Genomic DNA, 16,933 nt, shown 5'->3' on the forward strand with positions numbered 1-16,933 from the left:
GGCGGGACCCCCATGAGAGGAGGATGGGTGGAGACCGCCTCCTTGTGCTTGGGGGCTATGGAAGAAGGAAGCAGTTACCTGAACAGAACATCTCTACCTGGGTCTAGGGGACTGCAGGTGAGGGACCTTCAGCAATGCTGGGTCCTCCAAAAACCTCTGAAGCTCTTCCAAGAAGAGTCAGGTGAAATACAGGTCCCTCAGGATGGAGACCATCATAGTCAAAGAGAGCCTCCCTTTCTCCCGTCCACACCCCAGCCCTACAGAGGGCAGAACCAGGTTTGGCCAGGTGCGGGTGGGAAGGCTGTACTCTGCTTTTCTGCCGCCAGGTGGTGCACAAGTGGCCAGCAGCGGGACTTTTCACTTGGGGAAGGCAAGTGGCAAGTTTAAGTCCAACCCAAGTTCAGAGTTTTAATAATTACCTACACATTGTTCATCTTAGGGATGCTAAGGCACCCACTTCTTTTAAAGCCTAAATGATTAAATTTGTTCTTCACCATTCATATTGCAAGCTCGGACAAAACCTGTGTCAAGAGACCCTCAATCAGTCTTCTTGGATACAGAGCTGCACCAAGATCAGTCAGCTGAAGATGCAGATGCACCCCACCCCCGCTGCCAGCTCCTTGGCCCCAGATTGGTGTGAACGTGTGCCTGTTGTTGCTGAAACACGTGAAGACATGATGGCTCACTGAGGTTGCCCCAGAGGGCACTGGATTCCTGCCAGGGAAGGCTCCCTCCTTCAAGAGGGAGCAGTTGCTGAGACACTCCTGTGGGTCTGCCAGCTGGGACAGAGGGTCCGGGCTGGGTGAGCTGGGGGGGCAGTTCCCTGGGTGGCCTGAGGCAGCACAGGGACCCTGGGCAGGAGGGAGCCCCAGTTACAGGAGGACAGCAGTGGGCATCCAGCTCTGGGAAGGAGGGGCAGGAGTGCCACGGGCAGCCAGCAGGGGACCAGGGTCAGGGTAGGAGAAGCGGGCTCAAGAGAAGGGTTCAGATCTGAGCGGCACCTGCAGGTGTGAGCCCCCGTCCTGAACCTTCCTGGCAGGCAGCCCACGTGGTTTACTTCATGTGCGTGGATGTTCAGGCACTGCCACTGCCTGGCACTGAGATGTGGGAGGGTTTAACAACCCCAGGCCCTGAAACCATGGAGGTGTCTGTCAGCTGTGATGACATCATGGAGGTTACACGTGGTGGACAGGTATTCACAGGTGGAAGGACCTAAGGCTGCAGCTTGCTTTAAAAATGCTCCAGTAGGAGATGAGAATTTCTAAGTGTCCAGGATCTTTGAAGCAGGGTAATCCTCTCTCCACTTTTTTCTGAAATTCTCTGTAGCATTGAAAGAGCAGAGAGAGAGACCTGCAGGAGGGTGGGCCTTGTGCAAGTGTGGTCTCTCGGCTGGCTTCTGCTAACAAATGCCTCCCCACTTTTGAGTGGAGTGGACCCCAGACAGAGGCCAGAGTGTCACGTGGCACTTCTGTGAGCTTGGCCTGTGAGCTGGGGTGATGGCGTCCTGCTCCCAAATCTCAGAAAGATGAACTGAAGGACGGAATCCTTGACCTTTCAGTGAACCCAGGCAGCCCCCGCTGACCCCACCATGGGGCGCACCACACGGCGGAAAGCACAGATGCTAAAATCTACAAATGCTGCCAATGAAGTGGCACATGCCTGTAACCTCAGTTACTTGGGAGGCTGTGGCAGGAGGACCCCACATTCAAAGTCACCCTGGGCCACTTGGCAAGAGCCTGACTCAAAATAAAAAGGGTTGGGGGTGTAGCTCAGTGGGAGAGCCCTTGCCTAGCATGCATGAGGCCCTGACTTCCATCCCCACTGCTGGAAAAAACAAAAACAAACAACCCTCAAGGATCTTTTGTCACTGGGAAATTTTTTTTTCCTTTTTAAGAAACTTTTATTTTTAGCTTTTGGTGGACCTTTATTTTATTCATTTATTTGTATGTGGTGATGAGAACCCAGTGCCTCACACATGCCAGGCAAGCGCTCCATCACTGAGCCACCACCCCAGCCCTGGGAAATTTTCTTATGCTAACAAAATTACCTATTTTATCCACAAGTAAACAACACTCTTTACCTTCCTTGTCTCATGTGTGGCAGGGAAGCCAGGCTAAGAGCTGATGGCCACAGGCTCTTGAGAGCTGCCCATTTCCTGGAGCCTCCAGAACAATCCCAAAGGCCTCTAGGCCTTGCGTGCCTGAGAGGAGGTAAGTGGTGGTAGGCAGTCACTGCTCACTGAGTCAGGGAGCAAACCACCAGCATGCGCAAGGTTACCAGCACATCGCTCAGCCAAGCACATCTCAAGATTACCTACGTTACTAGATATAAAACTACTACTGCCACCTTCATAATTAATAAAATAGCATATAAATCTATACACCAAATACTAGTGTGTACGTATGTCACATTTTGACTTTCAAGTCGATAATGGATCTCTTTCCCTTCCTTGTAGCTAATTATTCTTTCAATTGTCCATGTAGCACGACTTGCTCTTGCCAGTGTTTGCTTAACAAGGTAACTAACAATGGGCTGGTGGCAAGCCACACTCTCCAGAGCGGCCTCATCTGATGCACGCCGCAACACTGCTGGAAGAGAGTTCCATTGGCCAACGGCCCAGGTGAGGAAAACAAGCTGCACGTGAAACAGAATATAGTGTGAATCACGTCTAATTTCAAATATTTTAATGTATATACTTTCAGGAATATAGGTCAATAAGAAATCCACTTTTCAGGTTTTATTTCATTATAGAATATATTTGATAAGGATACATACAAACAGATTCATCTTTAATACACGTTGCTTATGGGTGCCTGCACCACCATGGCAGGCTGGAGATGTCACAAGAACTCTTTCCAAATGTCATACCTAATCAGCCACTGAAAACATCCAGTGCTGTGGCGTTCAGATGATGCAATTCATTCACTGCCTAGAATGAGTAAAAATCTTAGTATTTGTTCTTCAGTCTGTTTATCACTCTTCTATTTAAAAATCCAAGATATATTCCCCAATGTAAACAATAAATTTCAATCTGTCACACAATGGATAAGGCCTTCTTGACAAATTTATACCACCTACGTTTTACTCATCAGAACAGGTCTTATTTCATATTGTCGTGAGCCCGCCATGCACAAAAGACAGGGAAAGAAGCTGCCCTTAGTACCTGGAGCCTTCTGAGATGTCTCCTCCCGGCTGCGGTGCACTGAGGAGATTTCTTCTCGGCTCGGTCTACTTGGTCGTAAAATACAAATGTACAATGTCCACAAGCGGAAAACAGTGAAGCCTAGCCTTATGGACTTACCATGAGCTGCTAGCATCCTATACAAGAACAATACCGTATCATGCCAGTTAACACACATGGGAAGGTGGCCAAGTGTCTTGCCACTGACCAGGGCACTGAGCGGGAACGGGAGCAGAGGGGCCGCGGCTCACATAGGTGCTCAGAGGCTGACTGTGTGTGGCCAGGACGACGGTCTAGGTCAGACCCGCCGCGCCCGCATGCCCTGCTACAACAGGCAGGTGAGTCTGAAGCAGAGTCTGCCTGCACAAGAAAACACCCCCACACCTTGCCAGCCTCCCAAAGGGGGACCCGAATGACATCTTAGAAAATGTACCCAAAGAAAGTCTTGTATTTGCATTTCCTGATCCCTCTGTGCAAACCAGTTGTCACTCTCTTCTCAAGGACCAGTGGGTGAATGGCGATCACGGTTCAGAACCTCATTATCATCCGACATACTGAACTTAGCAAGCTAAATGGTGAACAGTGGAGACTATGTACAATATTGTAAAAGGCATTCTGTGACCGTTTTTGAAAAGTTCATAGAAAAGTTACTAAGGATACACCAGCTTCTTCTGTGGATGCCACTGTCACGTAGACCTTGGGACCTTTTCTACACACAACGTGCACAGTTTCATATATTGTACAACAAAAGCAGAAAGGGGACCGCTCTCTGGCAGGACGCTCGCGGACTCCCTAAGCTAAGGTAACTGGTAGAGGGATAGTTTTCCTGAGGTTGTAAGAATTCTTAGACAACAGAAATCACAGTGACCAAGCGGAGCGCGACTCTGTCTTCTTGGGCACGATCTGCTCCCGCTGAGCCTGCGGGGCCTACACTACCCGCCACTGCATGATGCTTGTGTCTTTCCCGCCTGTGGAGATGAGGTGGCTGTCTTCACAGAGGAAGTCGACATTGGTGACGTGGCTGCTGTGTCCGCCATATATGTGGCTCGGAGCCTGGAAATGACAACACAGAGGAAGGCTCACTACAGAGCAGAGTGGGATCAGAAAGTGCCCGGACTCCAGGTTCAGTACTGGGCTGTCTCTCGGCAACAGCCCTCACTGTGGACCTGCTGAGGGTGTGGGGGACAGACAGGAGCCAAGCGATGGCCCTAGGCCGGGGAACCTAGGATATCAGAAGGTGGCAGCAGGCAGGTGTGCCCAGAGGCAGGACTGACCGGCTGCTGGGGGCAGCGGGAGGGTCTCCTTGATGCAGGAGAGGAGAGGGAGGGGCTCGAGGCAGGGTGGGCTCAGCAGGGCTGGGCGGAGGAGGCGTGGAGCGGGAGGAAAGAGCTGCGGAAGCTCCAGAGCTGACCGAGACCTGGAGGGCTCTGTGGGCCTGCCAGGGCTGCCCAGGTGCTCTGAGAACTGAGAGCAGCGTCACATCTACAGCATGGCCGCGAGGGAGGAGACTAGCGAGGACAGCCCCTCACCCTGAACTGAGAGCACGGGTAGGAGAAGAGGTGCACTTTGCCAAAGTCATCGCCCGTCGACAGCAGCTTTTTCTCGTGGGCCCGACAGACAGCGTTGATGTCGGTTCCGTCCGAGCCTTCTGGCCACACTCCTGAAACAAAGACCACAGATAGCACTGGAGACGCCCGAGGCACAGGGCCACCTGCTGTCACCCAGCAACTGCCTGAGCGGGTGCTTCAGAGGCAGGGGCCACGAGGGCGCTTGGCGTGAGCAGGGCCTCTCCTCTGCTTCAGGTTCATCCCAAGCTGGGCCGTTCTCAGGAAGCCTGTCATGCTGAGTGGGCAACACTGGCAGGCTTTCTAGCACCCATCTCTGGAGCCCCTTCTGGACACCATGGCAGAAACTCTCCTTCTGAATACAACGCCTTTCTACTGTCCCCAGATCACGTGATGGAGGCTGACTACTCCCCATGGTTGCAGTTTCCTTTTTTCTTTTTCTTTGGTTACTGTTTTTTTTTTTTTTTTTTTTAATTGTTCAGTACAGCTGTATTTTTTTTTTATAATGTATTTTTTTTATTGTAAACAAATGGGATACGTGTTGTTTCTGTTTGTACATGGCGTAAAGGTATACCATTTGTGTAATCATAAATTTACATGGTTACTGTTTACATGTGAAAGTCTCCAGGACCAGTTAGCCCTGGGTGTGTGTGCCTTCCAGGTGTTCCTTGGTGCTGGTCCTGAGGGCTGTCATTTGTCTGCTGGCTGCCTGGTGGGTGTGCCTGTGGCTCTCACTCACTTGCTGGGGCTCCAGAGCCCTGTGTCCAGGTGGTAGGGGAGACGCCAGCCTGACTGTTGCTCTGGGAAACCTTTTGGTTCCAGAAACATTGGGCACGACAGAGCTGGGTGCATCTGAGTTTCTCAGCTGGCGTTCTGGAGTACAACTTGGGGCTCTTAGTGCTTAATACCAGAAAATGGTAAAACACCAGTACCAAGAAGGCTGTGAATTCTTTCCAACCTACGGACTTGTGGTCTTTCAAAAGAGATGACAAATACTACCTTTCCCTTTTATTCTACTAAATTGTGGCAATTTATTTTAGGATATTCATGAATATATTCCTAAACTGAACTTAGACAAAAGTACAATATATTATTAGTTTAAGGACCAAAAAATGTCATAACCCTAACAAGTAACAATAAGTGCCCTGTGGTTCATCTAGGTGTGCCTGGCGCAACCTGATGTACAAGATTCTAGAGAATTATCTCAGGACCTGTTTTATACCATGGAAAAGGGGTAAAAGCCCATTTCTCCAGCTCTTCCCATCTGGCCGTGGCTGGGTCACCCTGGCCCTACCCAGGGAGCTGCAAGGGGTGTCTAGTGGGGCACATGCCAAAGCTGAGCAGTTGACAAGACTGGAGACTGTAAGGCTTCACAACTATTAGAAAATGTTCTACAAGTAGATGCATCTTCTGTTCAAACCTAGGGACATGTGCAGAACTTACCAAAGACGTGGAATCCCAAAGTGCAGGTGTAGGTAGCCCACTCGATATCTCTCGTAGTCTCCACACTTACGACTTGCTTGCAAGCAGCGGGAACCCCTGGAAAAGGCCATGGTCTGGTGACAACCAATCCAAGCCCCAGCTCTCCCTGGGGAAGCCTGAGTCCTCAGGACTGTGCCCCAGCAGGGGGCACCCCCATCCCCAACCCATAGAGACTGTGTGTGTGGCCATCAGCTTGCACAGCCCTCAGCCCCATGGGCTCCAAGTTGGGACTGGAGACAAATGGAAACTGGTCTCTCCAAGAGCCCAGAGACTCCAAGGTGACGTGCTTGTTCCTAGATGAGCTCTCATCACTGGAGAATGAGTGTCTAAGGTTTTAGACCTACAGACCATCCCCCAAACCATCACCCTGCTTCTGTGCCTGTGTCAAGCAGGACCTGGGGAGGGAGGCCGGGAGCCCAGGAGCCAGGTGACCCCCTTCCCCCTGTGTGTTGGGCAGGACCTGGGGAGCCCAGGCAGCCCCCTTCCTCCTGTGTGTTGGGCAGGATCTGGGGAGCCCAGGCGGCCCCCTTGCCCCTGGGTGTCGGGCAGGACCTGGGGAGCCCAGGCGGCCCCCTTCCTCCTGTGTGTCAGGCAGAACCTGGAGAGTCCAGGCGGCCACCCTCCTTCGGGGAGGCTCAGTCCTGTACATGCTACTCGCCCAGTGTCCTGCCTGTCCTGGGCTCCTCAATGAGAGTGCAACATGACATGGCCCAGGGTGTGACTTCCTCTCCACCCACCAGCTCTGGGCCCATGGCCCGTACCTGAGCCCCAATTTCCTTCTCTGAGTCAGAAAGTGCTCTGGATCATGAGGAAATGTAGGTGGAAACACTGAACTTCCTAGTCACTGCCAGAGGGGTGGAGGCCAGGCCTTTCTCGTGCTCCATGATCCTCCTGCTTAGCCCAGAGCAGGTGCCAGTAAGGGTCTGAGGAGCTAGGGCATGGTGGGGCCTGTGTGCTCAGTAAGTGCCACCTTTTGTCACCCTCCCAGCCCTAGGTCTCCTTTAGCCAGAGATCGGCCAGGGGGAGGCTGGAAAAGAGGAGGGGTCTCAGGGACTTTATGGCCCCCGCCTGCTTTGGATGGCACCTTGACCAGGGTCACTCTTGCTGTGACAGCTGCAGACCCCATTCTCACCCCACAGCTGTCCACTCAGCCTCTCCAGCAGGGCTCGGCCTCTTCTCCTGGAGGAGGCCCACACCTCCTCCTCCACAGGGCCCACGCCAGCCTGAACCCTGTGTCTCAGCACCGGGAAGGTCTGGGATGCTGTGCAACTCCTCCATCTTACAGAGGAGGAAACTGAGGCCCAGGGAGGACCCCATGTGCTTGGGCCCTACGGGGCCATTGGGTCTCACGGTCAACGTCCCATGTGACCTAAATGTAGACCCCTCTGGGGTCGTTACTCACAGTAAAGGATTTCGTAGTCCCCGGAGTTGGACACAAGGTACTGCGAGTCTGCAGACCAGTCCAGGTGGGTGATGAAGCTGGAGTGGCCCTGGGGAGGAGACCTGTGTGAGCGGCACGCGTGGCACAGACCCTGCCAGCAGCACACGGCCACATGGGCGAGCCAGGCGCTGCCCCCAGACGTGGGTACCTACCGAGCACTTGCCAACCCGAGTGTACTTTCTCCCGTTGTCCCCAACTCCGTATATGTAGATACAGTTGTCATGAGAGCCGATTGCTAAGAAATTCCCATCTACAGGAACGGGACAAATGGTAGCGGGAATGTTACCAGCAAGCATTTAATTCATTCTAAGGAAAAACACAGCTGCCACCAGACTTAGGCAAATCATTTCAAAGAAAAAAATTGCTTTTGAATGAGTCTGATAGCAATTCTGAGGTTATCTTTGGAAAAATACACCTGACCAAATTATGAAGTCTGGTAACAATTTATAAAATCTTTCTGTACACTTTTAAAAACATCATTCTATGCCATCTTACAGACCCCTTCCCTGGCCGTCCTGCCCCAGCCATGCAGGATGGAGACTTGACTCCTGGGAGGGCCTCCTCAGGGAACGCACGGTTCTCCCCGGCCTCTGCTCTCCTGCCTCTGCCTGGGCCCTTCCTGCCTCTTCCCAGGGGCCATCCTTGGCGTCTTCTTTGACAAGGTCCTGCCTTGGGCAGTCATGACAATCAGGCCAGGCTGCTGGCTGAGCCACAGGGAAGGAGCTCACTGTGACGAAGGTAGACCTGGCTTCCTCCTTGGCGAATGACGACAGGGAGCCACGCTAGGGGAGAAAGACCCAGGACCCCTGGGAATGGCGCTAGGGCGGGGAGACCAGTCCTGGAAGTGCCAGCCCTTCCTCAGCAGGGGCGGAGGGAAGGACACAGGGCAGAGCAGTGTCTGTGGCGTCGACCTGCAGCTACACAGACGCCCAGAATGGAATGGAGGCTGGTCTCTCCGCCCCAGCTGGGGTTGCGGGCGACTTGCAATACAGATGGCCTCCACCTGTGATGGATGCGCTCTGTGGTGTTCACAGTTCCAGGGTTACATTAGTCAGCTTTCTGTCACCGTGACAGAATACCTGAGATGACAGAAGGAGGAAAGATCTATCTTGGCTCATGGTTTCAGAGGTTTCAGGCTCTGGGCCTGTGGTAGGCAGAACATCATGGCAGGAGCGTGTTGGGAAGCAAAGCTGCTTAGCTCTGGGCAGCCAGGAAGCAGAGAGAGGGGCTGGGGCTGGGGCCGGGTCCCAACGTCCCCTCCAGGGGCCTGCCTCCAGTGACCTGACTTCCTCCCACCAGGCCTTGCCTCCTGAAGATTCACCTGCTCCCGATAGTGCCATCGGCTGGGGACCAAGCCTTCAACACCAGGCCTTCGGGTGACATTCAAGACCCAGACTATGGTAGATGGTGAGAAAGTTCTAAGCGTCCAGTAGAAACCACACTTGGAATTGTGAATTTTGATCTTGGTTAGGGATGATGTTATGTGGTTCACGCCTCCCTGGGTACATGGGGCAGTTGCCAGTCAGCCCTGTGACCACAGGGGAGACGACGGCACCCTGCAGTGTGCTGTGTGCTTAAGCCAGGGTGCTGCAGCTTACGGTATTCTCATGCAGTGGGGGGTTTGTCAGGAGGGAACCCCATTGTGAGCTGGGAGATCTGAATATAAAACCAAATGTCTGGCTAATAACTAAAGCCTGCCAGGGTCAGTCAACAGGCTACCGGAGGTCGGATGCGGCCCAGAACCACCGGTTTCTCCCGTCACCAGCCTTCCTCTCCCCGCATCCCGCCTCATTTCCGCTTGCTCGGGGCCTGCCAAGTTCCTAAACTTACTCCACTAAGCTCTCTTTGGTCCAAGAGGAGAATCAGTTGGAGAACGTACAAAGACGAGAGCCAGGGCCCCATCAGCAGGGGAGGAGGGAAGGGCCGTTTTCCTGGTAGCCCAGCCTGCCTGGGCCTAGGCTGGCGGCATCCGCACGGAACCTGGGCAGCCTGACAGCACCCACAGAGGGGGCACCTCATCTTGGGCTGCAGGCGAGAAAACAGCCTCAGCAGCCGCCCAGGCACAGAGTGTCATGGCTGGGAAAGAAGCTGACCAGCCGTCCAGGAAGCCAAGCGTTTGCCTCACCAGGGCCTGGAGTGACAGGTGAGCACTAGGGCAGGGGCACCGTGCAGGGGAAGGACTGCACAGGTCTCCAGGGCAGTGCACCCTCCTTCCTGTCACACTGGCACAGGAGTGTGGGGCACCATGTGGCAGAGGAGAGAGGCTGGCTGGCAGGCAGGGCCCGCATCCCAGCAGGTCTCAGACCAGGCAGAAGAGGTGGATTTGATGCCGGAGTGACCCGGTGAGCAGTGGGCTCTGACTTGTTCTAGCAGAAGCAGAGGAACCCACGCCTCAAATGATGGTGAGATGAGGCAAGCACGAGCGACGGACACCCAGGGGGCACTCCTCCCCTGGACTGCGTTCACCCGCATGCAGTGTTAGTGACCCTTGCTGCAACGGGTCGAACCCAGGACAGGCCGGCCAAGTGTGTGCAGCTGACTGACAGCCCTTGAAATTTTTTTTTCCTATTTCTGTTCTTTAAAAAAATATAAACTTTTTTCAACCAAAATGCATTTTGTCCAATCATGAAGTGTTCCAAAAGGCTGATGCGTCTTCATCATAAGAACCGTCACGACTCTGCGTCTATGGTTGATGGAACTGCGAGGTTGGCATCTGGCCAACAATTAAGTGAGCTATGGTTTCAAAACAAATTCACATGATACATCTTAGGTGAAATGTTTCATAAATGAAAAACGGGTGATGTTCAGTGGCTGAAACAGACACTAGGCCCACAGACGGTCTCTTGGTCTGTGATCTTGGGGTATCCAGGATGTCTGTCCTCTCTGGGTGGTTCTCATGCCCAAGGACCCGCCTCGTGCTCAGCCCCAGCCATCTCCTGCAGTCCCAGGACTATCTTTCTGGACTCCTTCTTCAACCAGAGGTGAGACGGGCGTTCAACTGCACGCCCTGCTGCATTTACGGAGGGACCCATGGCTGGACGGGTTTCACTGTCAATTCCAAGTCCCAGTTGTGGCCATTTGGCTTGGCTTTATGAACCAAGTAGCTTCTCAGCCTCTATGACCTGCACACTCAACATCAGCCTTGAGAAGCATCCATGAAGCAGCAGACCCTCCCCTATCCTGTGACAGCTCCACTGGTGAAGCTCAGGAGGTGCCAGCTCTTCCCTAGCAGCCAGCACAACATCTAGAACCTTCTCGAGACAAGGGAAGGGAAGAGCCCTCCTAATTTAAGGATGGCTTCTTTTCTTAGCATTTCGCCACTCAGGAAGCTGCCCAGGAGATGGGCTACAGGTCTAAGCTGGGATTCCAGTAGCAGGGATTCTGCTGGGATTCTGTGGCAATGGCCATCTGTGCTTGGACATCTGATGCCCTCTTCTTTCTGGAGGGCTAAAGTGTGTACACACTTGAATCTGCACTGATGCATGCAACTGGTATTTACCGAGTGCCTGCTCTACAATGCAGACAGTGCTGAGTGCAGTGGGGTCTCTGCCACCAAGGGACCCTGGGTCACTCCCCAAGGGTCCACCACTTGGGCCATTCCTGGGGCCTCCATGGCCGCCAAGACTGATGATGACATCATGTCTCCTGAGCTGTCTGTACAATGATCTGCTCTTCAGAGAGCACACTGATGTCCCCTCTTTCATCTGAGTCTCACAGTTACTCGCCACCTGTTGTCACAAGGATGCTTGAGGAAGGCACTGGACCTACTCAGGAGCTTGGGCCTGGCCCAGAGCTCTCAGCTCTGCCCCATGCAGCCTCAGTCCACCACTGGAAGACCGGGATACAGGGCTTCCAGCTGAAAGAGTGCTCTGGTCTGTGGGGACAGTCACTGGTGCAACCGAGGGGAAATGGAAACACCCTGAAAGGCCTGCCCGCTGAGTGGGAGCCGAGGAGACGCGGGGCCTCCGGAGCAGGCAGGCGGTGACGAGGGCCCTCCGGCACTTAGCAGAGGTTCAAAGTAACTGAAGAGGATGAGGTGCTCATGAGAGCAGGCAGAACGTTGGCTGGAATCAACACAGGAAGGCAACACCTTGGAAAGCACGAAGTGAAAGGCACTGTAGTTGAGCAGGCTCCTCACCAAGAAGCAGAGGCTCCCAGGTGGCCGGCAGCTGTTGGATGAGGTGAGAGGTTAGGAACTTTCTTCCGGCCCAAGGAAAGAGCACCCGAAGGGTGCCCTCTGTAGGGCTCTCTCAAGAGGAGAGACCACTTTCGCAACGAGGCAGAGATGACACTGTCAATCAGCAGGTAAAAGAAAGGATTCCTCCAGGGCAGCAGTAGCTGAATCAGGTCAGCATTCCAGGGACCCCAAACTGCTATTTCCAAGACTGATAACATAGCCAAGCATCCTGCCTCTCACAGAAAATAGCACCCTGAAGTCTAAGCATAGACTTATTGTGCCACTTGTTTTAACTACGTCCGAAACAGCGAATAACTTAAATTCATAAAGGCGCCCAACTGCCACCACTGACTGGTCACTGCTAGAGGAGGAGAGGGAACATTCTTTATCTTGAAGACTAGAAAGTAAAGTGAGGGAAATCAACATTTTATTCCAACTTCCCTGGGGAAGGGGAAGTCTCCCCGAAAAGAACTACTGCATCTGATAAATGAAGAAGAGCTCAGAGGGACATGGATGGCTGGAGACCCCTATGAGAGCAGGTGAGGGGCGTCCACAGTGCTCGTGTTCAGGAGGAGCCACACCTAACCCGCACCCCCTGCAGGAAAAACACCGTGTGGGATCACATCTCAGGACTCGAGAATCACTCCAAGGAAATGGGGCACGGGGGACAGAGGGACACGTCAAGCCTCCCCACAGGGACGTGGCCAGCAAACGAAGAGTGAAAAGCCCACCGGGTGGGGGGCAGGCTCTTCAGCGGCCATACTTGAGGGGGAAGGAGAAGGCACCTCTGGATCAGCAGGGACTTGGAAGACACATCAGCCAATGACCACGTGTGGCCTTGCTCTGGATCCCGATTTAAATAAAACGTATTTAAATAAAGCCTATATGGGCGGAACATCTGAGTACCATCTGGACATCTGGTGATACTGAGGTATCCATGTCAGTCTGGCGTGGGGAGACGACGACGTGGTGATCACGTAAAACCTGAGGGCAGACTTGGCGCTGCGGCCGGCGGAGGCCGGCAAATCCTCTCCCCAAGGCTACGATGACCCTCTGCAAAGCTCCCCAGGACCATCTCGGCATTCTGGAAATGGATCAGTGACAGAACGACCTTCTGTGGGTGATCCCGCTGCACTTCAGGAGAGCGGGGTGCACCTGGGGGCTGTCCTCCCCCTCCCGGCAGCTCAGCTGGCACCAAGGTCTGCCCGGGAGGAGCACGCTCTGGGGACAGCAGCTTCACAGCTGTGACCAAAGCGGGTCTCTCGTTGTGAAGCAGCACTGTGGATGGAGATGACAGTCTCCAGGTGGCTCAGCGGGAAGTGCCAGCAGCTCAAGCCTGAGGTGCAGCCGTGCTTGGGGCGTGTTCCTGGGGAGGCGGGAGGGAATGCTGCTGTGTGCCCAGTGGCGACGGGGAGGTCCCTGGGCCACAAGGAGGCTGCACAGGTGCGCAGAGCAGGGGGAAGCCAGGCAGCTGGAGTCTGAAGGGCCTGAACTTTGGATTTCCTCTCCACCCGCACGCAGGCCCGCTGGCAGCAGGTGGAGGCCTGGCTGGCTGCAGGTGTTCAACGACACTTCTGTCCAGGTACCCTTCCAAAATGCATGAAGCGACACCAGAGAGACCTCAAGTGACACGGACAACACAGTGAAAAGACACTGTCACTCCCAACCACTGCCAGGACAACTAGCGAAGCAGCAGGACGTGGTGCCTGGAACACCACCACCGCGTGCTAGCTGGTCGACCTAGAACACCCGCCAGGGCCGCAGAGCGAACGCTCTTCTCCGGCGACCAGGGAACCTCCCAGGACGGGCCACGAGGAGGCCACAAGACACACTTCAAAGTATTTCAAGTGAACGGTCACACAAAGTCTGCTCAACGGCTACAATGACCACACAGATCTCAGCAGCAGAAGAAACACAGGGACTCCCCAGATATTTGGAAATTAGGCAATGTATTTCTGAATAACTTGTAAGCCACAGAGAAAACCACCAGGGAAATTAGGAAATACTTTTGAACTGAATAAAAAGGAAAACACACGTCAAAATTTATGGGATGTGGCTCAAACAAGGCTTAAGAGGAATTTATAGCATTAAAAAGAACGTTCTCCAACAAGTAACCCAAGCCTCCACCCTCAGAAACCTAAAGAAAGAACAAATTAACACACACCCAGCAGAAGAAAGGAAACAATAAAGATCAGAACAGAAAAAAGAGAAAAAAATAATGGAAGAAAAATAATGGAAGAAAACCCAATGAAACCAAAAGTTGGTTTTCTGGAAAGATCAACCAACTTGGTGAACCCTTGGCTGAACCAATCAAGGAAACAGCAAGGATACAAGTCACCAGAATCAAGGATAATGATAAGCAACTGGGAATGAACCTTAAGGAAATTAAAAGGATCATATAGGCAAATACTATGAACAGATTTGTGCCAACAAATGAGACAACTTAAACAAAAATTCCTAGATAAACCCAAACTACCAAATAACTCAAGAAGAAATGAGAAATTCAAATAGACCTATAATAAATAAAGACATGGAATTAGCAATTATAAACCTTCCCAAAAGGAAAAGCCCAGAAGGTTCCACTGAATTCACATGAATTCCATCAGCTTTGTAGTAAAGAACAATAGCAATCCTCCACAAGCTCAGAAGCAGAGGAAGGCCCCTCCCAACCCTCAAGGCCTGCAGGACTCAACCAAGCCAGGCCAAGGCACCAGGAAAGAAGGGAACAACATCCCCTGGGGACACAGTCGCAAAAGGATTATTGACAAATGGGGTCCAGTAATATGAAAAAGGGATTGTACACCAGGACCCAGCAGGATTTACAGAGGATTGTCAAGTTGGCTTAACATTGGAAAATTATTCTAACTCACCAAGTTGAAAAAGAAAAAGAAAACCACGTGGTCATCTCTGCAGACAGAGCACCTGACAAACGCCGTTCACACCAAGATCCTAAGCAACTCAGGAACAGAGGGGGACTTTCTCTTCAAGGTGAAGGTTCCTTATGCCTTGAGAGGAGAGACAGGCTTTATCTACGATGGGCAGCAAGGCCAGGGAGCCTCTCTTGCCACTTCTCTTTAACATTTAACTGGAGGTACTACCTGATGCAGGAAAGAGAAATCAACTACAGATGCCCAGAGTGGAAAGGAAGAAGAAAAACTGTCAACTTCAGATGACGTGATCCTGGCATGAAGAACTCCCACTGGTTAAACACACAAGTGCACACACACACACACCCACACCTCTAAAATTAATAAAAGTTGGAAAGATAAATGAATATAAGGTCCACGTGAAAAATTCGATTTTATTTCTATATACTACTAACAAATAATCTGAAAATAAAATTCAGAAAAAATTCAATTTGTTAGGTCGGAATTTAGGCGGCTGTAGGGAGCAGAGCAGAGCAGCTGAAACAAAGGTCAGTCTGCCAAATGGTGACCAATCAAGTGGGCTAGAAAATTCCACTGACCCTTAACATCTACCTGTCACTCATCAGGACCCCCGCCCATTCTGGCCTATAAAAACCCTCAGCAGCCGGAGCCACATGAGATTTTCTCCAGGTCCCTACTTGAGCTGTTCCCGGAGGTCTGGGAAATTCGCTCGAGAGCCAAATTCCAATAAAGCTTGCTTTGGCCACTTTCTGTCCGATTTTATTTGGCCGCTAATAGTGCCCCCAAGTTTACACAATTCACAACATAAAAACAACTTAGGAATAAATTTAATAAAGGAAGTACAAGACTTGAATTGCACATGAAAACTATAAAATATTCCTGAGAACAATTAAAGAAGATGTACATAGGGCTCATGTCTGTACTCCCAGTTACTCAGGAGGCTGAAGTAGGAGGATAACAAGTTTGAGGCTAGCTTCAGCAACTTAGCAAGGCCCTGTTTCAAAATAAAAATTTTAAAAAGGAATGGAAATGTAGCTCAGTGGTACAGTAACTGCCTAGCATATGTGAGGCCCCAGGTTCAACACCCAATACCAAAAAAAAAAAAAAGAAAGAAAAAAAGAAAATCTAAGGTCTTCAGTTGAAGAAGACCTTAGAAGATGAAAAAATCTCCCATGTTCTTGGATAGGCAGAATTAATATTATCACAATGGCCATACTTCCAAAGGTGCTATAAAGATTTAACACAATTCCAATTAAAATCCCAATGATATTTCTTACAGAAATAGAAAAAGCGATCATGAAATTCATCTGGAAGAACAAAAGACCCAGAATAGCCAAAGCAATTCTGGGCAGGAAGAGTGATGCAGGAGGTATCACAATGGCAGACTTTATACTACAGGCCCGAATCTCCATCACGTTGGCTTCGGACCAGACTTCCTTAACAAGACCCCCATAGTGCAAGAAGTAAATGCAAGAATCAATAAATGGGATAGATTCAAATTAAAAAGTTTTTTCTCAGCACAGGAAATAATCAACAATGTGAAAAGAGAGCCTACATAGTGGGAGAAAATCTTTCATACACACTTCAGACAGAGCACTAATCTCCAAAGTATATAAAGAACTTAAAAAACTTTACGCCCAAAATACAAAGAACCCAATCAATAAATAGGCCAAGCAACTGGATAGACATTTCGCAGAAAAAGATATACAGGCGATCAACAAATATATGAAAAAGTGCTCATCATCCCTAGTAATTAGAGAAATGCAAATTAAAACCACCCTAAGATTTCATCTAACTTCAATCAGAATGGCTATTATCAAGAACACAAGCAATAATAAGTGTTGGCGTGGATGTGGGGAAAAAGGCACACTCATACATTGCTGGTGGAGTTGCAAATTGGTGCAGCCACTCTGGAAAGCAATATGGAGATTCTTCACAAAACTTGGAATGGACCCACCATTTGACCCAGCTAACCCACTCCTCAGTTTATACCCAAAGGACTTAAAAATCAGCATATTACAGTGATGCAGCCACATCAATGTTCACAGCAGCTCAATTCACAATAGCTAGATTGTGGAACCAACCGAGATGCCCTTCAATTGATGAATGGATCAAGAAACTGGTATATGTACATAATAGAATATTACTCAGCCATAAAGAAGAATAAAATTATGGCATTTGCTGGTAGACGGATGAAAT

At 51.1% G+C, this 16,933-nt stretch overlaps 1 protein-coding gene across 10 annotated transcripts in view; it reads right to left on the reverse strand.

Annotated features, from left to right (window-relative positions):
* Window positions 1-2,722: 2,722 nt before the first annotated feature.
* Window positions 2,723-16,933, reverse strand: part of EML1 (EMAP like 1) — a 162,635-nt gene continuing 148,424 nt past the window's right edge. For all 10 annotated transcript variants that reach the window (XM_079129487.1, XM_079129481.1, XM_079129483.1 and 7 more), the window contains 5 exons: window positions 7,822-7,919; window positions 7,631-7,718; window positions 6,190-6,285; window positions 4,711-4,841; window positions 2,723-4,234 (listed from right to left, as the gene is read on the reverse strand). In XM_079129487.1, the coding sequence (XP_078985613.1) occupies window positions 4,109-4,234; window positions 4,711-4,841; window positions 6,190-6,285; window positions 7,631-7,718; window positions 7,822-7,919 (539 nt within the window). In that variant the 3' untranslated portion in view covers window positions 2,723-4,108. The remainder of the gene's footprint in view (window positions 4,235-4,710; window positions 4,842-6,189; window positions 6,286-7,630; window positions 7,719-7,821; window positions 7,920-16,933) is intronic.

Source organism: Sciurus vulgaris, assembly GCF_902686455.1.
Source record: "Sciurus vulgaris genome assembly, chromosome: 2".
NCBI classification, from domain to species: Eukaryota; Metazoa; Chordata; class Mammalia; order Rodentia; family Sciuridae; genus Sciurus; species Sciurus vulgaris.